General features: G+C 45.0%; 1 protein-coding gene across 2 annotated transcripts in view; it reads right to left on the bottom strand.

Moving 5' to 3' along the window:
* Positions 1-24,550, bottom strand: part of ADIPOR1 (adiponectin receptor 1) — a 356,425-nt gene that overhangs the window by 12,061 nt on the left and 319,814 nt on the right. For both annotated transcript variants that reach the window (XM_078644108.1, XM_078644109.1), the window contains 2 exons: positions 15,562-15,749; positions 5,940-6,133 (listed from right to left, as the gene is read on the bottom strand). In XM_078644108.1, coding sequence (XP_078500234.1) covers positions 5,940-6,133; positions 15,562-15,749 — 382 coding nt within the window. The remainder of the gene's footprint in view (positions 1-5,939; positions 6,134-15,561; positions 15,750-24,550) is intronic.

A 24,550-nucleotide genomic window follows, 5' to 3' on the forward strand; every position in this document is an offset into this window, starting at 1 on the left:
TCAGCTATGCCTTTTTAATAGAGGGATTATCACAAACTAGCACAGACTCCTAGAGTGGAGCACAAGTATAGTTTCTGCTCTCGCTAATGTTTAGCCTTCACTCGTGTAGAAACAGATTACACTTACAGAGTTCACGGTGTTGGCTTACAATGAACCTCTGGCATGACCAGGTGACAGAGGTTTTTTCACTAGTGTCTGAAAAGTATGAGCAATGGTGAGGGCATATACTGATCCACGACACGGGGTCATTGAAGGAAACACACCTCACTAACAATAAGAGAATATGTATAGCGATGGATGCTTTGTCTCTTGTTTTTCTTTCAGAATAGGGCCCTTGGAAATCCCAGTAGCTCTCGCTGGTAAAACCGTGAGTTTTACTGCACACACTTACTTCTCAGGTTAGGGTATGCCTTAGCGTGCGTATACCGCAGGGGAGTTCTTGGTCCTGAAGAAAGCTTAGCTAAATTAGCAATTATAAGCAGAAACATGTCGACCACCCATTCACTTTAAATTGGATATAGTTGGCTCACTTTAAAAGCCAGCACATGTCCAGTTCACCTGATTTTAATTATTGTAGGCTTCCCTGTTATTAAAATTAATTTTGGGTTAAGTCTGCCATCTTTTAAATTTGCACCACCCTTTGCACTGATACACTGTCCAACAAAATCCTGCTCCATTGTAGTTCAGGTGTCGTAGCACACCTGGGAGGCACTCGGTCTCTCTGGTGGGAACCCGATGATGAAGCATGTCATCAACTAGGTTGGTGAGTGAGGGTTCTTTTAGAAAACAGAGGTTTTTCCCTACGCACTTGCCCCACCCTTGGTTGTTCGTTAACCTTAAGAAATAGTTGTCACTCTTTTGTTGATTGATAGTATTTTCCAGGGGAAGACGTGTGATTGTCTCTCCCTTTCTCTTTTGTTGTTTACCTATTATGGCCCAAACCAGGATGACCCTTCCTCTCTGAAAACCATCATTTCAAATCTTTTGGAATTTCCAGACCCAGTTATCATTGCTGGGGACTTTAACATAGTCTTTCTCCCCAAGTTGGACAAGTTCCCCAGTAGTAGAGCTAATGTGTTGTCCAGGTCTCGGACGTACCTTCAAACAATGATGGTGCAGACCAGACTTTGTGACATCTGGAGGGACAGGTCGGGTTCCCAGCCAGGAGTCTCTTTCTATAACAGCAAGTATGGCCCTAAGTCTAGGATTGACTACATTCTGGTCAGCCACAACCTCATGGGTAAAGTCAAGAACATTGGTTATTTGACTCCCAATTTGTCAGATCATGCAGGTGGTGGATGGCTTTAGTCTTGACAGGAAAAGCACAATGGAGGGTTTGGACATTTGATAGTTCTTTATTTCTCGATGAATCCGAGATTAAGTATTGGTTTCAGGAAACAGAGTGTTTTCTGAATATGAATCTCGGTTCGGCTGAGACTTCGGTGGTGTGGGATGCATTGAAGGCTTTCTTGAGAGGTATGGTCACGAGCAGGGTGTGTTATAAAAACAGACATTACCGGGAGGAGGTGGCTCATATGGAGACTGAGATGAAGGCAGTAGAGAGGAGTTTGAATATAGAGACTGTCCCTGAGAAGCGTCAAGAATACCTTGCTAAACTGGGTAGTCTAAAGGACCAGTTGGATACTATTATCCTGGCGAGGATTACAAGAAGGTGGGAGGCCAGTAAGCTTCCTCACTTTGAGTACGGAGAGGGGGCCGGCAAGCTTTTGGCGTGGAAAGTCAAGTCTTATAGGACGCGAAATTTGATAAATCAAATCAACAGTGAGGATAGGACTACTGCGTTATCCAGAGAAGAAGAGATCGGGAATGCTTTTTTTGCTTTTTTTCAGGAGTTATAGGAAGAGGACAGTCCAGTGGATAAAATCACAGCCATGGAGTGGCAATGAAGGAGCAAGCTGACCTCCCTAAATTCCTCTCAGCAAGAAGATCTGGAGCTAGACATATCCCAGCAAGAGGTTAAGAAGGCTATATTTGCCTGTAAGGGAGGGAAGGTTGCAGGGCCTGATGGGCTCCCAGCTGAACTGTATAGACCTTTGGGGGAGGCAATAATCGCGAGACCTTGACAGTACTCTTTAATGAGATACTATCTGGTGCTAGGCTCCCGGATTCATGGGGAAAAGCCGCTATTTCATTGATCTTGAAAGCAGGGAAAAAAAGCAGGCGAACTGTGGACCCATCTCGCTGCTGAATGCAGATTACACATTTTTTGCAAGGATCCTGGCAGACAGGCTGGGAGCAGTGGCGGGAGATATGCTTCATCCCGATCAAAAGGGTTTTGAGAGAGGCAGGAATCTAGCTGACCTCACCTACGATTTTGTTGGTGCAATATACTTGGCTACCAGTTTTCCGCTTCCCTTCGCAGCAATTACATTAGACGCTACCAAGGTCTTTAATAGGGTCAACTGGGAATACCTATTGGCAGTTATGGAAAAATTCAACTTTGGGGAAAAATTCTGCTGAGCTTTTATCTTGAGATCCTTCGGCGAGACTCTTGGTAAATGGCAAATTGACTAACCCTTTTAAGATCTCCAGGGGTACAAGACAGGGCTGCCCCCTCTCCCCGCTCCTCCTTGATCTATATATTTAGCCCTTTCCTCAGCGTTTAAGAGAGGAGCCTGGTATTCAAGTTTGGGGCTTGGTCGAGAAAGGTAGCTCAGTAAGCCGATGATATCCTGATTCTTTCTTCTGATTTAGCGAGGTCTTTTCCTCAGGTCATCAGGTTGGCACAGGACTTTGGGCAGATATCTGGTTACGAGGTTAAGATTGAAAAAATTGAGAATATGTGTTGGGACCTATCGGAGTGCCGGTACCAGACCAATTGTGACATAAGGTTCTTGGGGATCAGGATTGTTCAGGACATAGATAAGATCTCAGCGAGTAAATTGGCAAATGTTTCTAGGGAATGCCAGAAATTAATGAAATCATGGGCCTGTCTCCCATTGACCATTCTGGGGAGGACCAACCTGATTAAGATGGCTATATTACCAAAAATCACCCTTTTTTTCCAACACTATTCCTTTGCATTTTGAAAAATCGGCAATAGATAAGCTTCAGCAAACAATCAATTAATTTATTTGGGCTTATAGGAGCACGAGGATAGCCTGGAAGAAGCTGAGGCGTAGGCAGGAGAAGGGGGGTCTCGCACTCCCCGACTTGAAGTATTGCGCATGGGCTTTACAGGTGTCGCACACGAGAATGCTGCTGAAAACTCCAGACAGACCATACAGGGGTGGGGGCCATGTTCTCCACCATGCTAAATGGTGTGGGTCTGTCGCAGGAGGGATTCCTTTTTAAATATGGAGAACAGAAGTTCTTTAAAAAGATCAGGTGAAAGTTCTGCTGGGGATGGCTCCAGGGCTCGAGTCAGGGTACCACGCGGGTGGACAGCGTCTTTTTTTAGGACTTGTGCCCTGGATGGCTCGAGTATGGGCTAGAATCAAACAGTGTACTGGTCTTAACTACTTTTCAAGTCGGGTCCCCCTGTGGGATTCCCCAGGGGTCCAAGTTTGCCTGAAAGACAAAATAGTTACACCACTTAGAACTGCAGAATTAAAGGTGTTTTGGGGGATCTGGCGCCTGATGGCTCACTTACATCATGGTTGTCACTCCACTCCACAATAGGTTGGAAGAGGGCATGTCCAGGTTCAAATATTTACAGCTGCAGAGTTGGGCCCATAGGCATAGGAAATACCCTTGAGGAGCAGCTAGTGGTAAGACCGGCGGGAAAAAGAGAAGTTTCTTTCTTTTATTGGTCCATAGAGGAAGGCATAGATGGAGATTGTAATTTAGCTTAAGAACTGTGGGGGGGTCCTCCATGCCAGATGAACAGTGGGAAGGCCTGTGGCAAACTTCTTGTAACACCCTGATTGGTGCTGTAAAGCCAGCTTGGCTCAGGAGGAACCACTTGTTCGCTATCCACAGGGCGTATTTATCTCCGTTAAGACCAAAATATTGAAGGGACCCCCAGTCAGCTGTAAGAAATAGGATTTAGAAAGTGCCTCTGATGTCCACATGTTTAAAGAATGTCCAGGGTTAATAGGAAAAAGTAGGGGCAACTATTGCTGATATTTTGGGATTTTCAGTCCAAATCACTCTGGCCCTGATCATTTTTGGCATTTCTAGCGAGGTAACATGCCCTGTTAGGGGGTTCCTTTTCTATGCAATCTTGCTGGCTAGGAGGGAAATCTGCAACAAATGGGTAGAAGTCACACCCCCTACACATTCAGAGTGGCTGTCCTCTTTATTCAAAATATCTAGGACAGATTTGGTTAGATTGCTGAATAGTAAGAAGAAAGCACTAAGCGATTGTTTATTAAGCTGGTCTAAACTTTAGTTTTTGGGGACTATAATTTAGGGGTTTGAGTTGTCACGTTTAAAATAATTTGGATCCTATGATTAGGCCTCTTTGAAACTCGGACTGTGTTGCTGCCCCCCCTTCCCGTTCCATCTCTTAGCAGGCCAACATTAACAGTCATCGGCTACATCTAAACCGGAGGAGGGTGTGACCACCCCTTTCCAACATGGGGACAGTGACATTTTTAGGACTGCTGTATGCCGGTAGGCGGGGGGTATTATCCTGATCCCCTTTGGAGAGCCTACGCCTCTTTAAAACCGAGTAACGGTAATGAAGCCCTATTTTGTCAACTGGGGTCTGAGGCGAATGAGGATTAAAAAAGAAGAAAAAAATATTACGGAAAATCGAGACAATATTTTTATCGCTTATCTATACATACTGCAAACAGCAAATAAAAATAGAAAGCACTTTTAAATGTATTCTAGAGCTACATTAACGATTCCTGGTTAATAACTAAAGGAAGCAAAGGCAGAAAAGTGATGTTACAAATAATTCTTTACAATTTTGTTTAAAATCCTATTGAGTATTATATCCGGGCCTTTCAGACTCTGAAAAAACAACTGGGCAGTATTATTTTCGGGGAATCCGGCGAGAGCACTAAAGATACAGTAGGGTCATAGTGGTCTGTACTCAAGCATGCATGGTGGGGGAGGAAAGGCACCAGAAGCTAGTGATGCGCTGTCTTCCATTGCCACAGGCCTGGAAGTGAGATGAGGAGGGGCAGTGGTGAAATAAAAGCAGAGCAACTTGAGCTGGCTTGAAGAACACTGGCCTTGTGCACCTGCAGAGCCCAGCGTCTGCCACGCGTCTAGTTATCAAAGAAGCGTTTCTGTCATTGTGTGCGAGACGGACATGGCGGCAGCATGAATGAGGATATCAGGTGATAGCAGGCATATTCAGTTTGTTGCAGACAAGACTTTGGTTCCCTTTATTATCTTGGGCAAGTTCTTGACAGCTACAGTTTTGACTACAATGCTTAAAGTAGGGTATCAGGACCTGGCCCCTTGGACAGTCACATTAACAGTTGTGGAGCCTGTTCTTAGAAAGCAGACCTCAAATCTCAACAACTAGAGAAAGCCTTTCTTACAGCCTTGACAGACACCCAATAATGAGGCAAGTACCTTGGCTTTGTTCCCGCAAATGTAAATATTGAATGACAACCAACGTTGCATATCGGTGCCTATTTAGTGCTTACTGGTTGCAAACAATCTACCAGTTTCTCTCACTAAAGTAACTTGTGTGTGGTCAGTATTGTCATGCTCACTCTCTGGGTCCAATTTATATAACAATGTCTCGTGAGTAAATGTTCCTTTCTGCAGCAAAGACCCGAGTCCAGGACAATGTAAGGACAGAACTTTACCAGAGTGTTTAGTTCAAAATGATTACTTCTTAAATTTGGAACATAATTCTAGGAAAACGAATACCAACCACTGTCTACTTATTAGGATAGTGAGACAACTGAATTTGCAGGTCTCTTGCTTTCTCAAGAAGAAAGAACAGTCCTTCAAACCATCAAAAACCAACCAAGTTGAACCAGAGCTGAAGAAGTAAATGGAATACCTACCCAGATGTCAAATTTGCCAGGAAAGAAGCGTTCGGGAATGCGGGCAGCATACAAGCCAGCACCGGTGATGTACATGAAGCCCATCAAGTAGAACCATCCCATCTGTCCGACGGTCGTGGCCTTCACAAACCCTTCTGCAATGGTGAAGTGCATGGTGGGAACAATGCCACTAAGTCCAAGTCCGAGAAACACTCCTGGAGACAAGTGAAAAGGAAGCAAGTTAAGAAAACTACATTACCCTCTTGAGAAGGGCGTTAGTTGGCTGGTCGATTTGAATTAGACATGAGCTGAAGGGAAATTTCAGACCACTCCAAAAGCGCTTATAAAATCAAATGACTTTATCTCCACTCAGGCGCTCCTTATTCAGTGAGCAGCCAGCCTCTATGCTAAGCTGTCCTGTCAAAGGGATTCAACCATCCCCCCACATCATATATAAACCACCTCTATAAACGTATTTGGATTACCTCTTTCACTCTCTAATACCATACGCATCATAATTCAATTCAAAGAATGTGCCACACCTACCAAGCTGTACTCATTCTCCATTCATGACTTGACTTCCAAGAGGCAGCAGCCATCATATTAGGTACACAGTCAAACTTACTAAACTTTCCCAGTGTTTAAGGGGTTGTGCTTCTTACTGAACGTTCTTACTGAACGTGCCTAGACACAGACTTACACAAATGAATGCGGACTTGTGTACACCCTTCATTTGTAGTGTGCTGTGGCATTTGAATAGCGCAAACTTAGCCAAAAGACCGCTTTAGAGGAGCAGACGTCCAATTAATGGGAGACTGGAGGAGGAGCTCAGAGAAGAAAACAAGTTACTTACCTGTAACTTTAGTTCTCCAGTATTGGAATCTTTCATAGATTCACATGCCTGAATCATTCCCCGTCGTCGAGACAGGAGTCTCCGGTATATAAAAAAGCAGTGCTTAGTAGTATAGCAAACTGAAAAGAGGCCTAGGCCCATTTCCCTTTTGCAACCCATAGCCTTTGTTATGTAAAAATGGCCCAAACTTTTCCCTGAACCAATCAGAGCTCCTCACCCTCTAGAACACTCCTGAGAGAACCTTCTGCCCCTCAGATTTTTTGCGTACTTGTGTGTATAACACATGTCTTGTGCTAAATCCGAGGTGAGCCTCTGAGGGGAGGAGGGTGGGTGCATGTGAATCTATGAAAGATTCCAATACTGGAGAACTAAAGTTACAGGTAAGTAACTTGTTTTCTTACTCCAGTATTGGAACTTTCATAGATTCACATGCCTGAATCAGAATAGCGAGCAGTGAAAAAACAAAGTACATTTTCCTGATACATTACATAATCATGCAATACCATTAGAAAATGAAGCATAATCTCATATACATATATACATACTTATATAAAATGTGACTTTGTAAACAAGAGAACTTATGGATGGAGGGATGCAAGAAAGGCTCACCGTTACTGGATGATGTTCCGCAGTACCGCCTCTCCCACCGCTGCATCCAATTCTGCGGCTCCCTCCAAGCAGTAGTGCCTGGTGAAGGTGTGCGTAAATGCCCAGGTTGCTGCTCTGCAGATATCCTGGATTGGCACTCCTCCAAACAGAGCAGTGGATGTGGCCACCGCCCTCGTGGAATGGGCACGGACTCGTACATTCAAAGGCTTTCCAGCAGCTTGATGACAGTAGACAATCGCACTGGAAATCCATCTGGCAATTCTCCTCTTTGACAGCGGGAAACCTTTCCTAGGTGCGCTGAAGGCGACGAATAACTGGGAAGACTTGCGAAACGCCTTAGTTTCTTTCAAGTAAAATTTCATACATCTCTGAACGTCCAGCGAGTGTAATACTCTTTCTGCCGCTGTTGATGGATGAGGAAAGAAACGCTTCAGCACCAATGGTTCGTTCAAATGAAAATCAGTTGGCACCTTCGGAATGAACTTCGGGTTTGTCCTGAGAATCATCTTATCCTCTTGAAATTGCAAGAAAGGCTCCTGAATCGTGAGCGCTTGTAGTTCACCTACTCTTCTCGCTGAAGTCAATGCAATGAGAAGAGCCACTTTCCAGGACAAGAACTTCAGGTCTGCCCTGTGTATCGGTTCAAATGGTGGCTTCATCAATTGAGAGAGTACAATATTCAGATTCCATAAAGGTGGTGGAGGCTTTACTGGTGGAAAGACTCTGAATATCCCTTTCATGAATTGTTTGATAATCCTTGAGGACCATAAAGATGGGCCTGACGATGATCTCCTGTATCGGGATAACGCAGCCAAATGCACCTTGATGGAGGCGTTTGCTAATCCTGACTTTGCTAACAAGACCCCATAATATTTGGGAAAAAAGAATTAAAGTTTCAAGGGGTCAATATGTCCCGTAGTTATGATCGGGGCTACCTTGCTCAAAAGTTCTCGGTAGCACACATGAAAGTGGCTTGGGAGAGCAGCCAACACATCCCCTACGGGGATCGGCTACCCAGCCATAACCTGAGGCGAGAAGTCTTAAAAATGCGAATTGGTATAAACCTAGGTTATGCGAATAACGAGGTTCGAAACCTAATGATAGGATGTAATGGGAAATGCACTTGCACTTTAGGAACCACCTGTGATATTTTACATATTTTATTAGATTGCACGAGATATTTAGATCTTCGAAAGGAGTTTTTATGTCCGATTTAAAAAAAATATAAGATTACACACAGAATGCAAGCTGCAACTCTTCTGGTGGAAATGGAGAATTTAGATATAGCCTGTGCGTTGGGGAAATATATGAATAAAGTTAAGTTGTTCGTCAAATGCGCAGAAGAACATGTATAGTGCAGCCCTTACCTCCGAATAAAGGTAGAGATACTAAGCTATAACAGTAGTAAAAACTGCATTCTGAAGAAGTTATGCATAGGTAAGATTTTAGCGTTTTTAACAAATAAATTTTATAATACTCCGTTTTAAAAGGAACAAGAGAAGTTAAACTACACGTATCTTGAGGTGTAATTGTGGTTTTAATATTGTCATGTTATGCTGCTGTTTTTTCTCTTTGCTGAATATTGTCATGTTATGCTGTTGTTCTTTCTCTCTTCACGGAATGTGGAAAATGTACTTTTAAGGTTTTAACAAACCAAATAAAGTTTTGTTTGACTGACTGAGCTAACAGCAGAATGTAAGGTATAATTTGATGAGGTGCAGCAGTAAGAGGGTTAACATCATGTCTCTTACACCACAGACAAAACCTTTTCCATTTCATTCTGTAGGTTTTGTTGGTACTCTCCGCTCTGGCCTTGGACAGGATCACCCGACATTCATGTGAGATGTTCAGATGGCTAAACTCACAGTGTTCAGGCGAAAGGCTGCTAATCGCAAGGATTTCGGGTCCCGATGGCGCACCTGCCCCTTGGACATTGTCAGAAGCGATGGAATCAGGCGCAACCGAATTGGACGGTCCTCCGACAGTAGCAGCAGTTCCGTGAACCAGTGTTGTCTGGGCCACCACGGGGCTACTAGGATCAGCCTGCACGGCTCTTTCTTGATCTTCACCAGTACGCGGGGGAGAAGAGGAATTGGAGGAAACCGTAGGCAAAGATCCCAGACCATGCCATGGAAAACGCATTCCCCCAAGATCCCCTCTGGGGAAGCCAGCTTGCGAAGTACTGGCATTTTCTGTTTTCCCTTGTGGCGAAGAGGTCCACCATCGGTGTTCCCCATCTCCGAAAGACGCTGTCCAGGATCTCCTGGTCTAGCTCACATTCGTGGCAGGACAATTTTAGCCTGCTGAGAGTATCCGCTTTGACGTTCTGATCTCCCGGGAGGTGTTCTGCTGTCAATGATATTCCCTGCTGAATAGCCCATTCCCATATCTCCTGGGCTTCCTGAGACAGGGAGAGAGATCTTGTTCCCCCTTGCTTGTTCACATAATGCATCGCCGTGGTGTTGTCTGTTCTTACCAACACCGGCGCACCTTTTATCCTTGGCAGAAAGGCCAGTAATGCCAAGCGGATCGCCCTGAGCTCCATATATGCAATTGCTGCTCCTCTGCCTTCCAACGGCCGCTGACATGAAGGTCCTGAAGGAAAGCTCCCCATCCTTCGAACGACGCATCCGTCGTTACCACGAGCGGAGCTGCTCTTGCTAGAAACGTCAGCCCTTGAGACACATTTGCATTTTCCGTCCACCACTTTGCTGCCTGCAGCATCACTGGTGTCACCTTTATTGTATCGTCGAAGGATCCCTCCGCCTGACGCCATTGGAGATCGATCTGTTCTTGCCATGGTCTCATCCTTAGCCTGCAGCAAGGTACCAGTGCAATACAAGAGGACATTGTGCCCAGCAAGGATTTGTACCTGCGGACTGAAAGAGACTTTCTTTTTCCCAAGTCTTGGAAGAGGGACACAATCCTCAGTTGTCTTTCCTCGGAGGGAAATGCTTTGTTGCATTCCGTGTCCAATATTGCCCCCAGAAATGTGATCACTCTTGCTGGGTGGAGGTTTGACTTTCCCTCGTTTAGAGCCAATCCTAAATCGGCGAATAAGTCTATGCAAGCTTGCGTCGACGATCTGGCCTGTGTTTTTGATGGTGCTTTGACTAACCAGTCGTCGAGGTAAGGAAATATTTGATGTCTTTGCTTCTTCAACACAGCCGCCACTGGAGCTAGGCATTTCGTGAAAACTCTTGGCGCTGACTTCAAGCCGAATGGCAGTACCCTGAATTGGTCTTCCGACTACCCAGAACCGAAGGTACTGCCTGTGTGCAGGATGTATCGGCACGTGGAAATACGCGCCTTGTAGGTCCAATGTGGTCATATGATCTCCTGGGTTTAATAACGGAAGGATGTCCTGTAGGGATACCATCCTGAAAGATTGCTTCTTGAGATAGGTGTTTAAGGATCTGAGATCCAGAATGGGACGCCACTGGAGCTTGTTTTTCTTGATAAGAAAAAACCAGGAGTAAAACCCCTTGTTTTCCTGGGATTTCGGTACCGGTTCTATTGCTCCCTGTCGGAGCATTGTCCGAATCTCCTGCCGGAGTTGATGCAGATGATTGGCTCTCTGGTGCATCGGTGGCGTACAAGGGGGCGTCTGAAGAAAATCTAGGGTGTGACCGAATTGAACTATTTTGAGGACCCATTGGTCCGTTGTTATTTTCCGCCAATTGTGAAGATAGTGAGCAATCTTTCCACCCAGGGGAGCATCTGACAGAGCCGGAAGATGGAGGTTGTCATTGCCGACGGGTGTTGTCCTTTCCTCGGCCACCACGTCCTCTTGGAGTTGATTTTGTGTATCCTCCTGACTGACGCTGGTTATATTGCTGACGGTACGGCTGCGATGAGGACTGATAAGAAGACTAATATCTCCCTTGTTGGTATCCTCCTCTATACGAGGATTGTCCTCTGCCCCTGGAGCCACGAAAAGGGGTTTTCCTGTACTGCAGTGTTCCAAGAGCCTTTGCCGTATCAGTATCCTTCTTGATACTTTCCAGCGTATCATCTATATGTTTTCCAAATAATTCTTCTCCATTGAAAGGGAGGTCTAAAATTTAGTTTTGCACCTCCGGCCTAAATGCTGTTGCCCGTAGCCAACCTTGCCTGTGCAGGGCCGCAGCTCCTCTCAAGGATCTAAATGCCGTGGTCGCTATATCCATAGCGCAGTCTATGACTTCAGCCGAAGTCCTCTCTCCTTCCATGAGAATTTTCTTCGCCTCCTGCTTCTCTGGATCTGGCACCAGGTTAACGTACGGAGACAGGTCACACCACATCTGCCTGTCATACCTTCCCAATATAGCGAGGTCATTAGCGGCTCTCACAAGCAGAGCAGACATTAATGAAAAACGTTTCCCTGCGTTATCCAACCTTCTACCCTCTTTGTCTGGAGGTGTTGCAATCGGAGCAGATGGGTTCCTGGATTTCTGTTGTGCCGCCTGCGTGATCACAGAATCCGGTTTGGGATGACCCAAAAGGCAAGATGGAGCATCGACCGGTGCTTTATACTTTTTATCCAGTCTGGCCAAAACCGGTGTTACCGTCGCTGGCGTCTCCATGACCTTCAATCCTTCCTTCCAGATATGAGACACTATAGGCAGAGATCGTACAGATCTCCTATACGAGTCTTTAAAGTCATATAGAAAACACTCGGTTTTCTCCTCTGTCATGGTCAGTGCAAACCTCTTAGTGGCTCTCTCCATCAAATTATGAAATCCACCAATGTCCTCCGGTGGCGAGTCCACTGGTCTCTGCGGAGGAGTTGAAGGTGATTGGGCGACATAGTCATGCCATTCCGACGAGATTCCCATCGCCGTCGTCGACCAAGTCATTGTCGTCGACGCCACCGTCGACGTTGTAGTGACCGTCGACGCTGTCCTCGTCGTCGTCCTCATCGATGCTGCCGTCGTCGACGCCGTCGTTGACACGGTTGTCGCCGCCTTCGTCGACGGTGAAATCGTCGACGGTGTTTTCTCACCAGCCTTATCCTTTTTCGTCGACGACGGAGGTGTTTTCGTCGTCGTCGATGGTCCCTTTTTAGTCGACGGTCCCGACGGAGTTGATTTCTCCTCCGAAGGCACAGAAGAAGATCGTTTGATGGTAATCTTGATCTTCTGAGGTGACTGTGGTGGGTCTGAGGTGGATTTTGCTCCTTTCACCTCACCAGCAGATCCCTTCTTCCCCTTAGATGAGACTGAAGGGGATTTTGAGGGACTGCGCCCTGAAGACCCTGGAGTGGTCTTTTTTGGGGCCTTCTCAGGTCTTTCCCCTGAGGAATGTGTCTGAGGAGATCTACTTCTCTTCTGAGATCTCTTAGATGCCACAGATTCCTCCTCACTCTCACTTGAGAGAATTTCCTTCCTGGCTTTGACTTTCTGAAGCCAGATCAGTAGCCTTCCCTCACGATCTCTCAAGGTCTTATTTGAAAAGGTACGACATACCTTACAATCTGCTGCCTTATGGCCTGGATAGAGACATTAGATGCAGTCCTTGTGAGGGTCATCTGTAAACAGCCTCTTCTTTGAGTAGGTTGAACAAGCTCTAAAATCCTTTTTTCTCTTTCTCAGACATGGTTGATGTAGAAACCTCAAATCCAAGTCAAAATACTGTAGAAGTAAAGAGTTTGAGCAGAGCTCAAAGGAGACTCCCTAGCACAACGTGCGGTAGAAAAATCTGAGGGGCAGAAGGTTCTCTCAGGAGTGTTCTAGAGGGTGAGGAGCTCTGATTGGTTCAGAGAAAAATTTGGGCCTTTTTTTACATAACAAAGGCTATGGGTTGCAAAAGGGAAATGGGCCTAGGCCTCTTTTCAGTTTGCTATACTACTAAGCACTGCTTTTTTATATACCGGAGACTCCCGTCTCGACGACGGGGAATGATTCAGGCATGTGAATCTATGAAAGTTCCAATACTGGAGTAACTGCATGTACGTAGTTATTAATGTATGTGGTTACTGTACCGTGTAATAAACTGTAAAATGTGTACCAGAAATATTGCATTGTATAAATAATTACTTTGATTCAAACACTGACATGCTCATATAGCAATCTCATGTTTGTGTGTGGCCAGTTTGAATTATTTTTTCTTGCAGTTGCACTTCCTTTTTATAAATGTAGTTCAGAAAAATCCTGGTCTGTCTCTTAATGTTCTCAACAAAGCTGTATAACCAAAAGGGTTGATAAATGTAACTGCGGCAGTACACGCGATCTACTCTGATCTCATTTGTCAGTATCCAAAATACCCCAAGCACAAAATCCCAGGTGTATCCCGCTCACTATGAATAGCTGGCGTCTGTTCCTAACAGCTCCTGTTGCCTCCAGCAACTATATATAATACACAAACCTACAAGCAAACAAACAGGATGTACAAATGATCTTTTAAAATATGTTATCAAGGCAACTGGGGATCCACCACTCGGTCCAATGTTAAGTTAGACCTCTGTACAAAAAGAAACACTGTCAAAATGAGAGGCTTCAGACAGGACAGACCAATACGTCGCAGGATTACGTACACAGCACAGACACTTTAAATATTTGCACAATGCAGTCATACATTTTCAGGTTTACATTTTTCAGTGCCTGGTATTTTTCTTATTGTCAATTTTGTCCACTTCCTGCCAAGATAGAATCTCAGGGGGTAATTTACCCGGGCGATGGTCCGTCTTATTTCTCTCCTGTCCTGAGAAAGATAGACAGAGGCAGGTTTCCTTTCAGGGTAGAAAGAAGAATCTATAGTACAGGGAATCCTTGTATGCATTTGTCTACATAAGCCTTTCTCTATCTGAGAACCTTAAAACACATGTGGAAATTGTACCTCTGCCTGATCACGGTTGGTTGTTTTCTTGAACTAATCTCCACATTCAACCCCAACCCAATCATAGCAGCACAGGAGGTATGCCACTGAAGGGACCCCAAGGTGCAAACCGACCTGATCTAGTTTAACACGGTTTCACTTCTGTTTATGTCAACATATGATGATAATGTCAGGTATTTTAACAGCCTGGGTATATCTCAAATCCTTACCGATCCATTCATCATTACAATAAAAATAAAAACAGCATGCCATAAGCTTCTTCAAATTACCTTTATATATGTCCTAAATACCACTCTGATTCATCATCATACACTTAGAATAGTCTATATTGCTTAATTTTTTCTTCAATTGCAAAATATCACCTGCCAGCTTTTTTCTGGCTACAAATCCACCATTAAGCTGATGAAAGGTTCAGGGTCTCTTGAGATGCCTCCATTGTCTATCTGTTCTGTTGGTAGCAGGATTATTTTTAGGGCAATGACTATCGGTCTATAGGGCCATCTATTCCAAAAATCTAGAATTCATACCAAAGAAATTCACTTAGTACAGAACTACTAGACATTCTGGGGAAAACTTCTTATTCAATTCTAGAATCGTGTACCACAATCTTTGGAGGCTTTTTCAACGGCATCCATGCACCTTTTGTCGATCCATAGTTGTTCCTTTTTAGAAAACCTTTAATTTATTTTTATTTAAACAATAATGTCCACCAACCATACTTGGTACTTAAATGCAGCTACCACCAAGAAACCTTTAGATAAACATTGTGCTTTACAACTACCCTAATCATAATAGCAACTGTGTCTAGGAATAAGTACATTACCCCCAGGCATTGCCAAATAGTAAAGACTTCTCAAATATCTGAATAAATGAAAAAAACATTTTGGGACCCAGCCTATAGTCTTTACATTATTTTACAGAGGGTTGACTCTAGAGATATGTACAATTAGCCTACATTTGTTAGTGGACAGAAAGCCAGACATGGAAATCAAGTGGCAAATTCTTGCTCTTGGGTCATACAGGTTGTAACTTTTCACACTGAAATCTTTTATGAATAACTTGGTATTTTCATACATTTGGAGGTTGGAGAATTCATACTCTCTTGGACTTTGGTGAAGAAACCATGGAAATGGTAATCAGTGTATTACTTATACGGAAACATAAATATCTACCTATGTGGAGTACCCGAAGCAAGCTCAAAGGACACAGAAGGCTTGTATCTTCTGAACAGTAATCTACGAGACTATCTTTTCATGAAAGATCTACCCATGAGAGGGCACTGCTAGGAAAGCCCTCCAAAGTAACATTCCTTCCATAGATCTGCTCAACTATGGTTCTGTAAATGAAAAATATATTTAAATTTACCTGCTCTTGTAGGTCTGTGCTTGGGTGTTGAAAATCGATCCCACTGAGAAACGACAATTGCAGTGATGCCAAGGACACAGACTATAGAGAGGTAGATGAGTCGTGGCTGAGGGGAGCAGTAAAAAGAATAATACAACCAGGGAACAAAACTGCCCATGATAAGCAGTGCTATCCCAGAATAATCCAGCCTGGAGGGGGAAGACAAACACACAAGTCACTTAAGAACAAGCTAACATCTCAGTCGATAAAATGACAAAGGAAGTAAACATCACAAAAGGTGAACATCTGGTACTGTTTCCATTTGTTTTCCTTTTTACATTTTTGAGAATTGTCCTAGAAAATATTCTAAAATGTAGTTATCGCAGGCTTTGTTTTACATCAACATATTCCCAGTTTTTTATAATTAGTATATTATTGATAACATTGCTGAACTGTCTAAACAAAAAGGGGGGGGGGGACAGTGAGCTGCGAAGCACAATATATTGCCCTCCAAACCCTGCCTCCCAATCTAGAATAAGAATCAAACAAAATCTGAAAACATGCACACACTTTCGCTTTTTTGATCTGTACCAATTCATAGCTCTCCAGTTGTCCTTATCAGGCTTAAGAAAATTATCTATTTATGGCTTATTTCTTACATTCTAGTGAATGCAGTGTTTTAACCATAATAAAGAAGAACTGCTCTTTTTTTTGTAAATTCCTTTTATGCACTTTTCCACCTTGAAAAATATAACTGGTTGCATAAAAAAGGACAACCAACATATTACACTCTTTCATCAATCCTCCTAAGACCACCTGCCCAAATATCACAGCACTATGTTTCTCTGTCCTTTGTTGGACAAAATCAAAAGTGAAACATTTGAATTCTCATTTCGCCTGGTTTTATCTTGAAGCGGGGTCTCCGCACCCAGCACAAAGTCAATACTGAGCAACTTATAGTTGGTTCAAATTCAGTGCGCTTAATGTATGTGGGCACACCAATGCCTGTATAGAGTACTGGAGATGTTCCATCAGTGGTTTCCAGATACTCTCAAACCTTTGTTGCATGTCAGATCTCCATGGAAATTAGTGATTAAAGTATTTTGGACCAACGGAGAAGGTCCGGTGCTGGTGTCTTTTTCCAATTAGCAGCCAGGTCCTGTTTAATTACCATAAGCATATGGAAAGTGGCTGTCCAAGAAAGGCCCTCCCAGTGCGGAGCTCTAATGCCCAGAATTATCACTATTGGATCATTAGGAACCCCACTACTCTCTAAGGACTTACAATAGGTAGCGATTCTCGGAAATGACCACCAAATATGCATTATCATCCCTTTTGCACCACAACACCTCCAGCATCGATCATCACAAACGTACTTTTGAGCCCACTCTGTGTCCTATACCAGATGCACATCAGATTTTTATAGGGAAACAGCATTTAAGCATGTTTCCCTATAGTGATCACTTTGTACAATTTTGGGGCTATCAGTCCAAAGGCACTTAGTTTTTCCAGGGCATATCCCTTCCAACCATCCTCTCCCACTGATTCATATATGGCTAGGCATGATTATCTTGAGTAGGCACCTGTTTACTACCGATGGCCGAAATTAGCCCTTTCGTAGATGCGTAGTGGGTAAACTTTTTTTTTTCTGTAAGATCTGTTTCCCACTGCTTTATTTTGTGGGTTCAGGGCCAAATCTCGTAGTAGCGTCAGGGTTTCCTATATCTATCCTTTGACCACTATACAGTCTGAAGGCGATGTATACTCTGACCTTATATAACACTGCATGTATGATCTAATTCCAATTTTATCTAAGGCCTGACTGAGGCTGCCAGTTCCACTCATTCGAATGCCTTTTCGGCATTAAGTGCAAGAATTAGTAAGGCTATTGATCATCTACTGAATTTCTCAATGAGGATGAGTACCGTCCCAAATTGACAAAGGCTTGTCTGTTCCTAATGAACCCAGATAGGTCTGGGTCTACTAGGAAGGGCATAAACCCGTCTAACAAGTTGGCAAGGAACTTAACGTATATTTTAAAATCGGCATTAAGCAGTGATATGCTAAGTACTTCTCTAGTGATTTCCACGTTTCAAGAATTAGGGTTATGTGGGGTTAACCAATTGAGTTTATGACCCAGCCAGATTCCCGAAAGGAACAGCAGCATTTGATTAATTGCTGGCCTATTGGTGAGCAGAATTTCTTAAAGAAAATGTTCTTAAAGTCACTAGGGCCTAGTTAGGTGGAAGGCCGTTTATCACTGCTTCTAAATGTTAAGGTGTAATGTGTTCTTCCAATTTGGTTGTCATACATGGGGGCAATTTGGACAGACAGGCAGGTGTGAGGAAATCAGAGATCTTTTGAGTGTAGGTTTTGGGTGATATACAAGTTGCTGTAGAAAGCTTGGAAAGCATCTTGCTTTGTCTTTTCTTTAGTGGGCAACCCTCCGGTTTGAAGCTGAACATTTACTGTTCTGTAATTTTGTATGATATAGCCAGGATGCACAAACTTTGTCTGCCTGGTTAACCTTTTCATAGAATTTATATTTAAGCAGAAGAGCCCGCTCCAATCTTTGAGTAAGCAGCAAGTCTATTGGTCCTCCCAACTTAGTCATTTCCCTTTGTAATGTGAGCGAATTCTGTTCTATATAGTATGTTTCTTTAGCTTTAATTTGGCCTGTAGGACAGACTTAAAGGCATCCCAGTTTACATTGGTAAACATAGATTCCAGGGTGTTGTTGTCTTTAAGAAACTGTATCTGTGCATTTTCTTTAATGTACATAGAGGCGATCTTTCGCCAGCGGAGTGCGCTTATATGCCCTTTCCCTATTAAAGTCCCAGATGAGCGGTGTATGATGTGAGATTGTAATGAGTCCTGTGTTTATTTTAATTGTGTGGGTGACCACTGAACTTGTACTTCAGATAATGTCAATGCTAGAGTGTGATCAGTGTGCATGTGAGAAAAAGGAATACTCTAGTCTCCCTCCATACATCCAAAAGACCCATGGAAGACATTTATAATTTAGTAGCCCGGGACACAGCCCCAACAATGTATATTTTCCAGGGATGTATATCTACCTCTGGGTTGTGTACCAAGCTAAAATTCCCCACCCATATCACCTCTCCACATGCCTTATCTTTAACGTTATCTAGCACCTAGCTCAGATGCAGTTATTGCTGTATTTTAGGAGCGTAGGACCCAATTATTGGCACCTCCCAGTCATTAAATTTGCCCATGAAAATTACATATCTTCCTTCCTTTGTATCTAGAGCACCATATGCCTATGAAAGTCAACCATAACCCCGCATGTTTTCCCTATTTTTGGATGTGGCCTAAAATTGTGTAAGCTAGTCCCTATGTCTAATTACTGTAGTAGCGTTCAATGATAAGTATCTTGTATACATTACATATGGTTTATCTTCCATGATTGCTTCCCAGATTTTTTAGTGCTTTTTGGGGGCGGGGGGGAATTCAGCCCCCTCACATTTCTGGTTGATAACCAAACCATACCGGCCCAGTTGAAGTCAAAGGTCTTCTCAAAATCCAGTAGGAGAAGGGCGGTTCAGCCCCACAACAGCAATAGGCATTTCAGGGCCACATGTACCCTGCAAAGACAATGCCTAGTGCTCCTGTTGAAACTAAATCTACACTGGTCTGGGTGGATCAAGTTTTGAAGGATTGTGAGTAGACTATTAGCTGAAATTTTAGCATAGATTTTAAGCTCAGAGTTGATGAGTCATATAGGGCGGTAGGAGGCACATCTGTTCATAGGTCGGTCTGGCAACTCTACTATAGTAGCCATGTCTGGTTCAGGGAGAAGTGTGTTTTGTTGGCCACCTCCTAATAGAGGCTGAGGAGATGCAGGGCCCGTTGATTCTGTTGATGTCTGTAGTATTCCATAGAGGAACTCATCCGAACCTGGGGTCTTCCCAGAGTTCATGTCCTGGAGAGCCAGGGTAATTTCTTCAATTGTAAGGGGGCCATCCAGGTCTGCTCTATTGCACCCCGTGAGTTTCGGCATGGGAATGTCTGCCACGACCGGGTGGTTGCCTTCTGGGGCTGTTCTCAGGGGGCATATAATTCATGATAGGTATCCACAAATGTGTCTGTCATGGCCCAGCCTGTCTCCACCACAATTCCCTCCCCAGTCTAAATCAAGGGAACAATCTGAGTGGTCGTCTCGATACCAAACAAATAGAGGAGCTTACCAAATGTGTTCCTTACTCATAGAACCTTTGCCTATAGCTGCACACCCCTTGTGCTCAAGCTGAAGGATGGAGGATTCCAAGTCGGTCATTTGTTGCCGATTGGCTCGTTCCTTTCCCCTCAGGTAGAATCTCGCCAGTCCTCGCAGGGTGGCCGTGCCGGCCGTCCATAGTGTGCCCTGGGAAGCTATGGTGCCTTGATTTATTTAGTAATATAACCCCAGTCGGAAGAAAGGAGGCACGTGTCAGGAGAACCAACTTTTCCGTGTAGAAAGTAGTGTATGCAGGTTGTGCAGAGCGCACCTGTAATTTGCTGACCATCCTAGCCAACAGTTTTAACTGTCAAGAGTCTAAGAGGGTAGTTGTACAGAGGCTCCAACAGTGCACAACTCAAGAAGGTGAGAACCAGAATCAGATGCCACTGGGGCTTAAGGAATGTCCTGGGGGGATAAGGGGAGTGGGGCGTTCTGCAAGCCTTTAGGAAGCCTATACACAACAGGTGACTTAACTAAAGATTGGTCCGGTAACCACAATATGGCTGAAAGGTGATCTTTAACTGTGCCCCAAGCAGAGCCCTGCTGGGCTAAAGAGAGAGCAAATGGAAGAACCTGGGTTATAGGTGCAGAAAGGAGGTCAATGATGGGGGCATCCCACCATGCAACAATCTTATCCCAATGGCAGGTGTATACCGACTAGGTAGATGGACTCCTGTCTGCCAGAATAACATCACAGTCTTCGGGAGGAAGGTTGAAAGCAGTCACTGTTGCTGCTCAATTTCCACACATTAAGGTGATGGGTGCGCAGGGTGAGATTCAGAACCCTTCCTTGCTGCCAAGATCCTCTCAAAGAAGTCACAAGAATAAATTGGGCCCAGTCGTTCCTGATCTTGAGAACTCTGGGCAGGAGTGGTATTGGCAGAAAGGCAAACAGGATGGCGCTCCACTTGAGACTAAAAGTGTCTTCAAGCAAGAGTCAACTTGGAAACTCCAGTGCGCAAAACTGCTGACATTGGGTGTTCTGTGCAGTGGTGAACAGATCTAACTAAGGTTCTCCCCACTGCTGAAAGAGTCCTTGCACCACTTCCAGATGGAGATCCAATGTCTGATCCGCTAGGCATCTTCAGCTGAGTCCATCCACTCTGGCATTCAGGGAGCCTGCCAGGTTTTGAACCACGTGGGAAATGCTGTGGCGGCCCAGAAATGTCCTGAGACGCAAAGCCTCTTGACAAAGGGTTCACAACCCTGCTCTGTTTGTTGCAGTACCATGTAGCGGTTTTGTCCGTTAACACCTGCACCAGTCTTCCCTTGATCGAGGGATAAAAGGCTTTCAGTGCCACGTGTGTCGCCTGCAGCTTCAACAGGTTGATGTAGAGCCTGAACACCACCAGAGCTGTCTGATCTTCACCTCTCACAGATGGCCGCCCCACCCTAAAAAAGCCGCATATGTCACCACAGTTCGCTCTGGTTAGGGATGGGCGAGGGGTCTGCCACTGACTCAACTCGGTTCATCAGCCACCACTGCAGATCTTTCACAGTTCCCTCTGAGAACTGGACAATGTCCAAGAGATTCCCCTGATGCCCACTGGGACTTTCAGGTTCCACTGAAGAGCCTGCTTATGCCAACGCCCATGAGTCACAAGCAGTATACAGGAGGCACAACAACTTCATAGTGCTTCTCACCGAAATCCAAGATAGAATTTGTAACATCAATATCATAACCTGAATATTCTGGACATGTCGCTTGGGAGGATACGCTCGAAACTGCATGGTGTTCAGAACAGCTCTGATGAAAGAGAGCTTCAGAAAGGGAGTCAGGTGTGACTTTGACATGTTAATAGTATACCTCAGCGAGCGCAGAAGGTTCGCTGTATTCTGGATGTAGAGATCACTGCCTGGGGAGAGCTTGCCTTCAGCAGCCAGACATCAAGGTAGGGAAAGACTGGAACCCCCCCCCCCCAAGCTCTGCAGAAGAGATGCAACCAGCACCATCACTTTCGTGAACACCTGAGAGGTGCTGGTAAAGCTGAAAGGGAGCGAGGCAAACTGGAAGTGCTCTTGGCCCATTTCGTACCGCAGGTAACATATGTGGTCAGGCAAGATGGGGATGTGGAAATGTGTCCTGCAAATCTACGCTACCATCCAGTCTTCCAGGGCAGACATTACTTGCGCTAGCATCTTGAAATTCTCCTTTCACAAGAAAAATAAGAAGGCACAGGTCTAGGATAGGATGAAAACCTTCTCCGAAACCATGGCCGGCACGAGCGCAGCTGAATCCCAGATCTTATGGCAATATCAGCCCAAAAGGCACACAGTGTTTACTAACTGCAATGCAAGAATGGCAGAAGAGAACAACCTCTTTTCAAAGGAATCCAGCCTTTTGGATTCCCTATCCGGTGGAGTAGTAGGGAACACGCCAGGGTTGCTTAAAGAACTGGAGTCCCGGACCACCAAGCTATCTGGAGTGGGGTGCTGGTTAAGGAAACTGGTATCCCCAGAAGTGTGGCGATGGCGGCAGGCAATTATCCTATGCACAGGAGTTCCTGTGCAGGGCTTGGACCAGGCCCCAAGTAGGACATGAATAAGACATCCATTAAATGGGAGTAAGACTTTGGAGTGGGCAACTCTGTGCTGAAGAACCTCTAGAAAGACATTTGGCCTTGACTACCACTGAAGGCAGGGTACGGTCCAAGACCTCAGCTGTCCTACACACCACCACAGCAAAAAAAGCTCCTTCCTCTATAGCCACGGAAGGAGGTGAGACCAAACCATTGTCAGGCGCAGTGTCTAGATCAATGGTCCCTCTCTGCCAGTTCCTCGTTCAAGTTGTCCTCCATATCTAAGGGATGATGGTAACCATAAGGGCCATCAGACTCCGCAAATTTCACTCCACGCCTATCAAGAGAAAACGTATCAGCTCTACTCTGTATAAAATGGCCCAGGTCGACGCCAGAACCGGCGTAGGGTAATGCCCATCTGTGTCAGAGTCAGGAATGAGGTTGGGGTTGGAGCTGCCAGATAGCGTTGGCTACATTGGGGGCGTTGGCGTCTCACCAAGCTGAATCCTTCAAGGGATCCTTGTGGCCCGACTGGCGTTAGGAGCGAACCCACTGGCGGGGATCCAGTAGGAGCTGTTCCCAAACCTGTGGGACCCAAAGGTGCTCTAGAGGGCCAGGCTACCCAAATAGGAGGGGCATGGCCTCATAAAAGCTTCGGCTCCTAGAAAGTCAGGGAAGCACGAAGTGCTCACTGAGGCTCTGCTAAAATGCAGGGGCGGGAGTTCTGATACTCCAGCGCATTGTCGGACGACTTTGACGGGCATGGATGAAAGACCACTTTGGCTTGTGGGACTTATCCGATTTCCTTGGCGACGTGGAGTGAGACAACAATCGACGGGTGCAGTTCCATGAACTATCCTGGGGCCTTCTGTGCAACCGAGATCTTGAGCGTCGCAGAGTCGTCCAACATCGGGCGGCGAGGAACTTGATGGATTGCACCCTCAGAGTTTTTGGAGTCTTTGTCACGCTTTAAGCACCACAAACATACCCTATGACAGGATCCACAAGACTTGAAACACCCTCAGAGTTTTTGGAGTCTTGGTCACGCTTTAAGCACCACAAACATACCCTATGACAGGCTCCACATGACTTGAGTGACATTACTCACTCCAGGAGAGAAAAACTCTCAAATAGAGTTAACAAAAAGCTGCTGAAAGCCAGGATTGCGCAGATAAGCACTTTTTTGTGCAGGAAGGAAAGAGCTGATAGGGCGTTCGGGTGGTGCATATACAGGTACCACGCACGCCACATCTGGTGTTGACAACTCCAGTGTGAAGCCGAATTACGCTACCTACTGGCGTGCATGTGTACTGCTCAAAAATCGTACGGATCCAGTCTTACCCCTAGAGATGTTCTAAGGCAAAACAACTGCAGATAGAAGTCTCTTTACAGATCCATTGGTTGTATATTATATACATATTGATTATGCAACGATAGAGCCCATATGTATCACTCTTACACTACCTCCTATGGTGCGCCATACCCCTATTAAATATTCTAAAAACATGAACATATGGCTGCCAAAACTACAGAAAATGAATCTGTCATATCAAGATCTGCAATTTTTGAACGTTGACCCTGAAGAACGTATGTTACTGTTAACTCCTGACCTGGACAGGTCACCTATAAGTAGAAGCAGAAACTACTGCAACACTTTCAACATCAATCACCCTTCACAATCTATGACTCATTCACAAAGACTATAAATATCTACTGTTCGCTTAGAAACCAAATTAAAAGCCTGGACCTAATCCACTTAATCTGAAGCAACACAAGATTGCATTAACCTGAACATTCTCAGAATCATTAGGTCTCGCCCAGGCAGTGCGCATGCGCTGCACAAGGAAAGGACCTTTAGAAATCGGTCTGCTCTTTTTCAAGCACACTCGTGCTTGTGCTGGCATACACCTTGCGGGAGCGTGCAGCGGCGCGCCTGCTAATTGAAAACATATGTCTCTCTCTCCACCGCTGCTCGCTCCCACAAGGCAGAGGACAACACAAGCACGAGTTCTTCAAAATAGCCGCTGCTTGTTTGAGTTCCAGCAGGCAGACAAAGCACACCTCCCCCCACCTGGGATCAGGTTACTGCGGGCAAGTCTTAAACACAGCGCGAGCCGCATTTTTTTTAGTCCCCCCTCACACTCTCTTTTTCGCTTGCACTCCCTCTCCCGCTCTCTTTCGCTCGCACTCTCTCTCTCTCTCTCGCACCCTCTCTTTCGCTAGCGCTCTCTCTCTTTTGCTCGCACTCTCG

This window comes from Lissotriton helveticus, chromosome 5_1 (genome assembly GCF_964261635.1).
Source record: "Lissotriton helveticus chromosome 5_1, aLisHel1.1, whole genome shotgun sequence".
Lineage (NCBI taxonomy): Eukaryota > Metazoa > Chordata > Amphibia > Caudata > Salamandridae > Lissotriton > Lissotriton helveticus.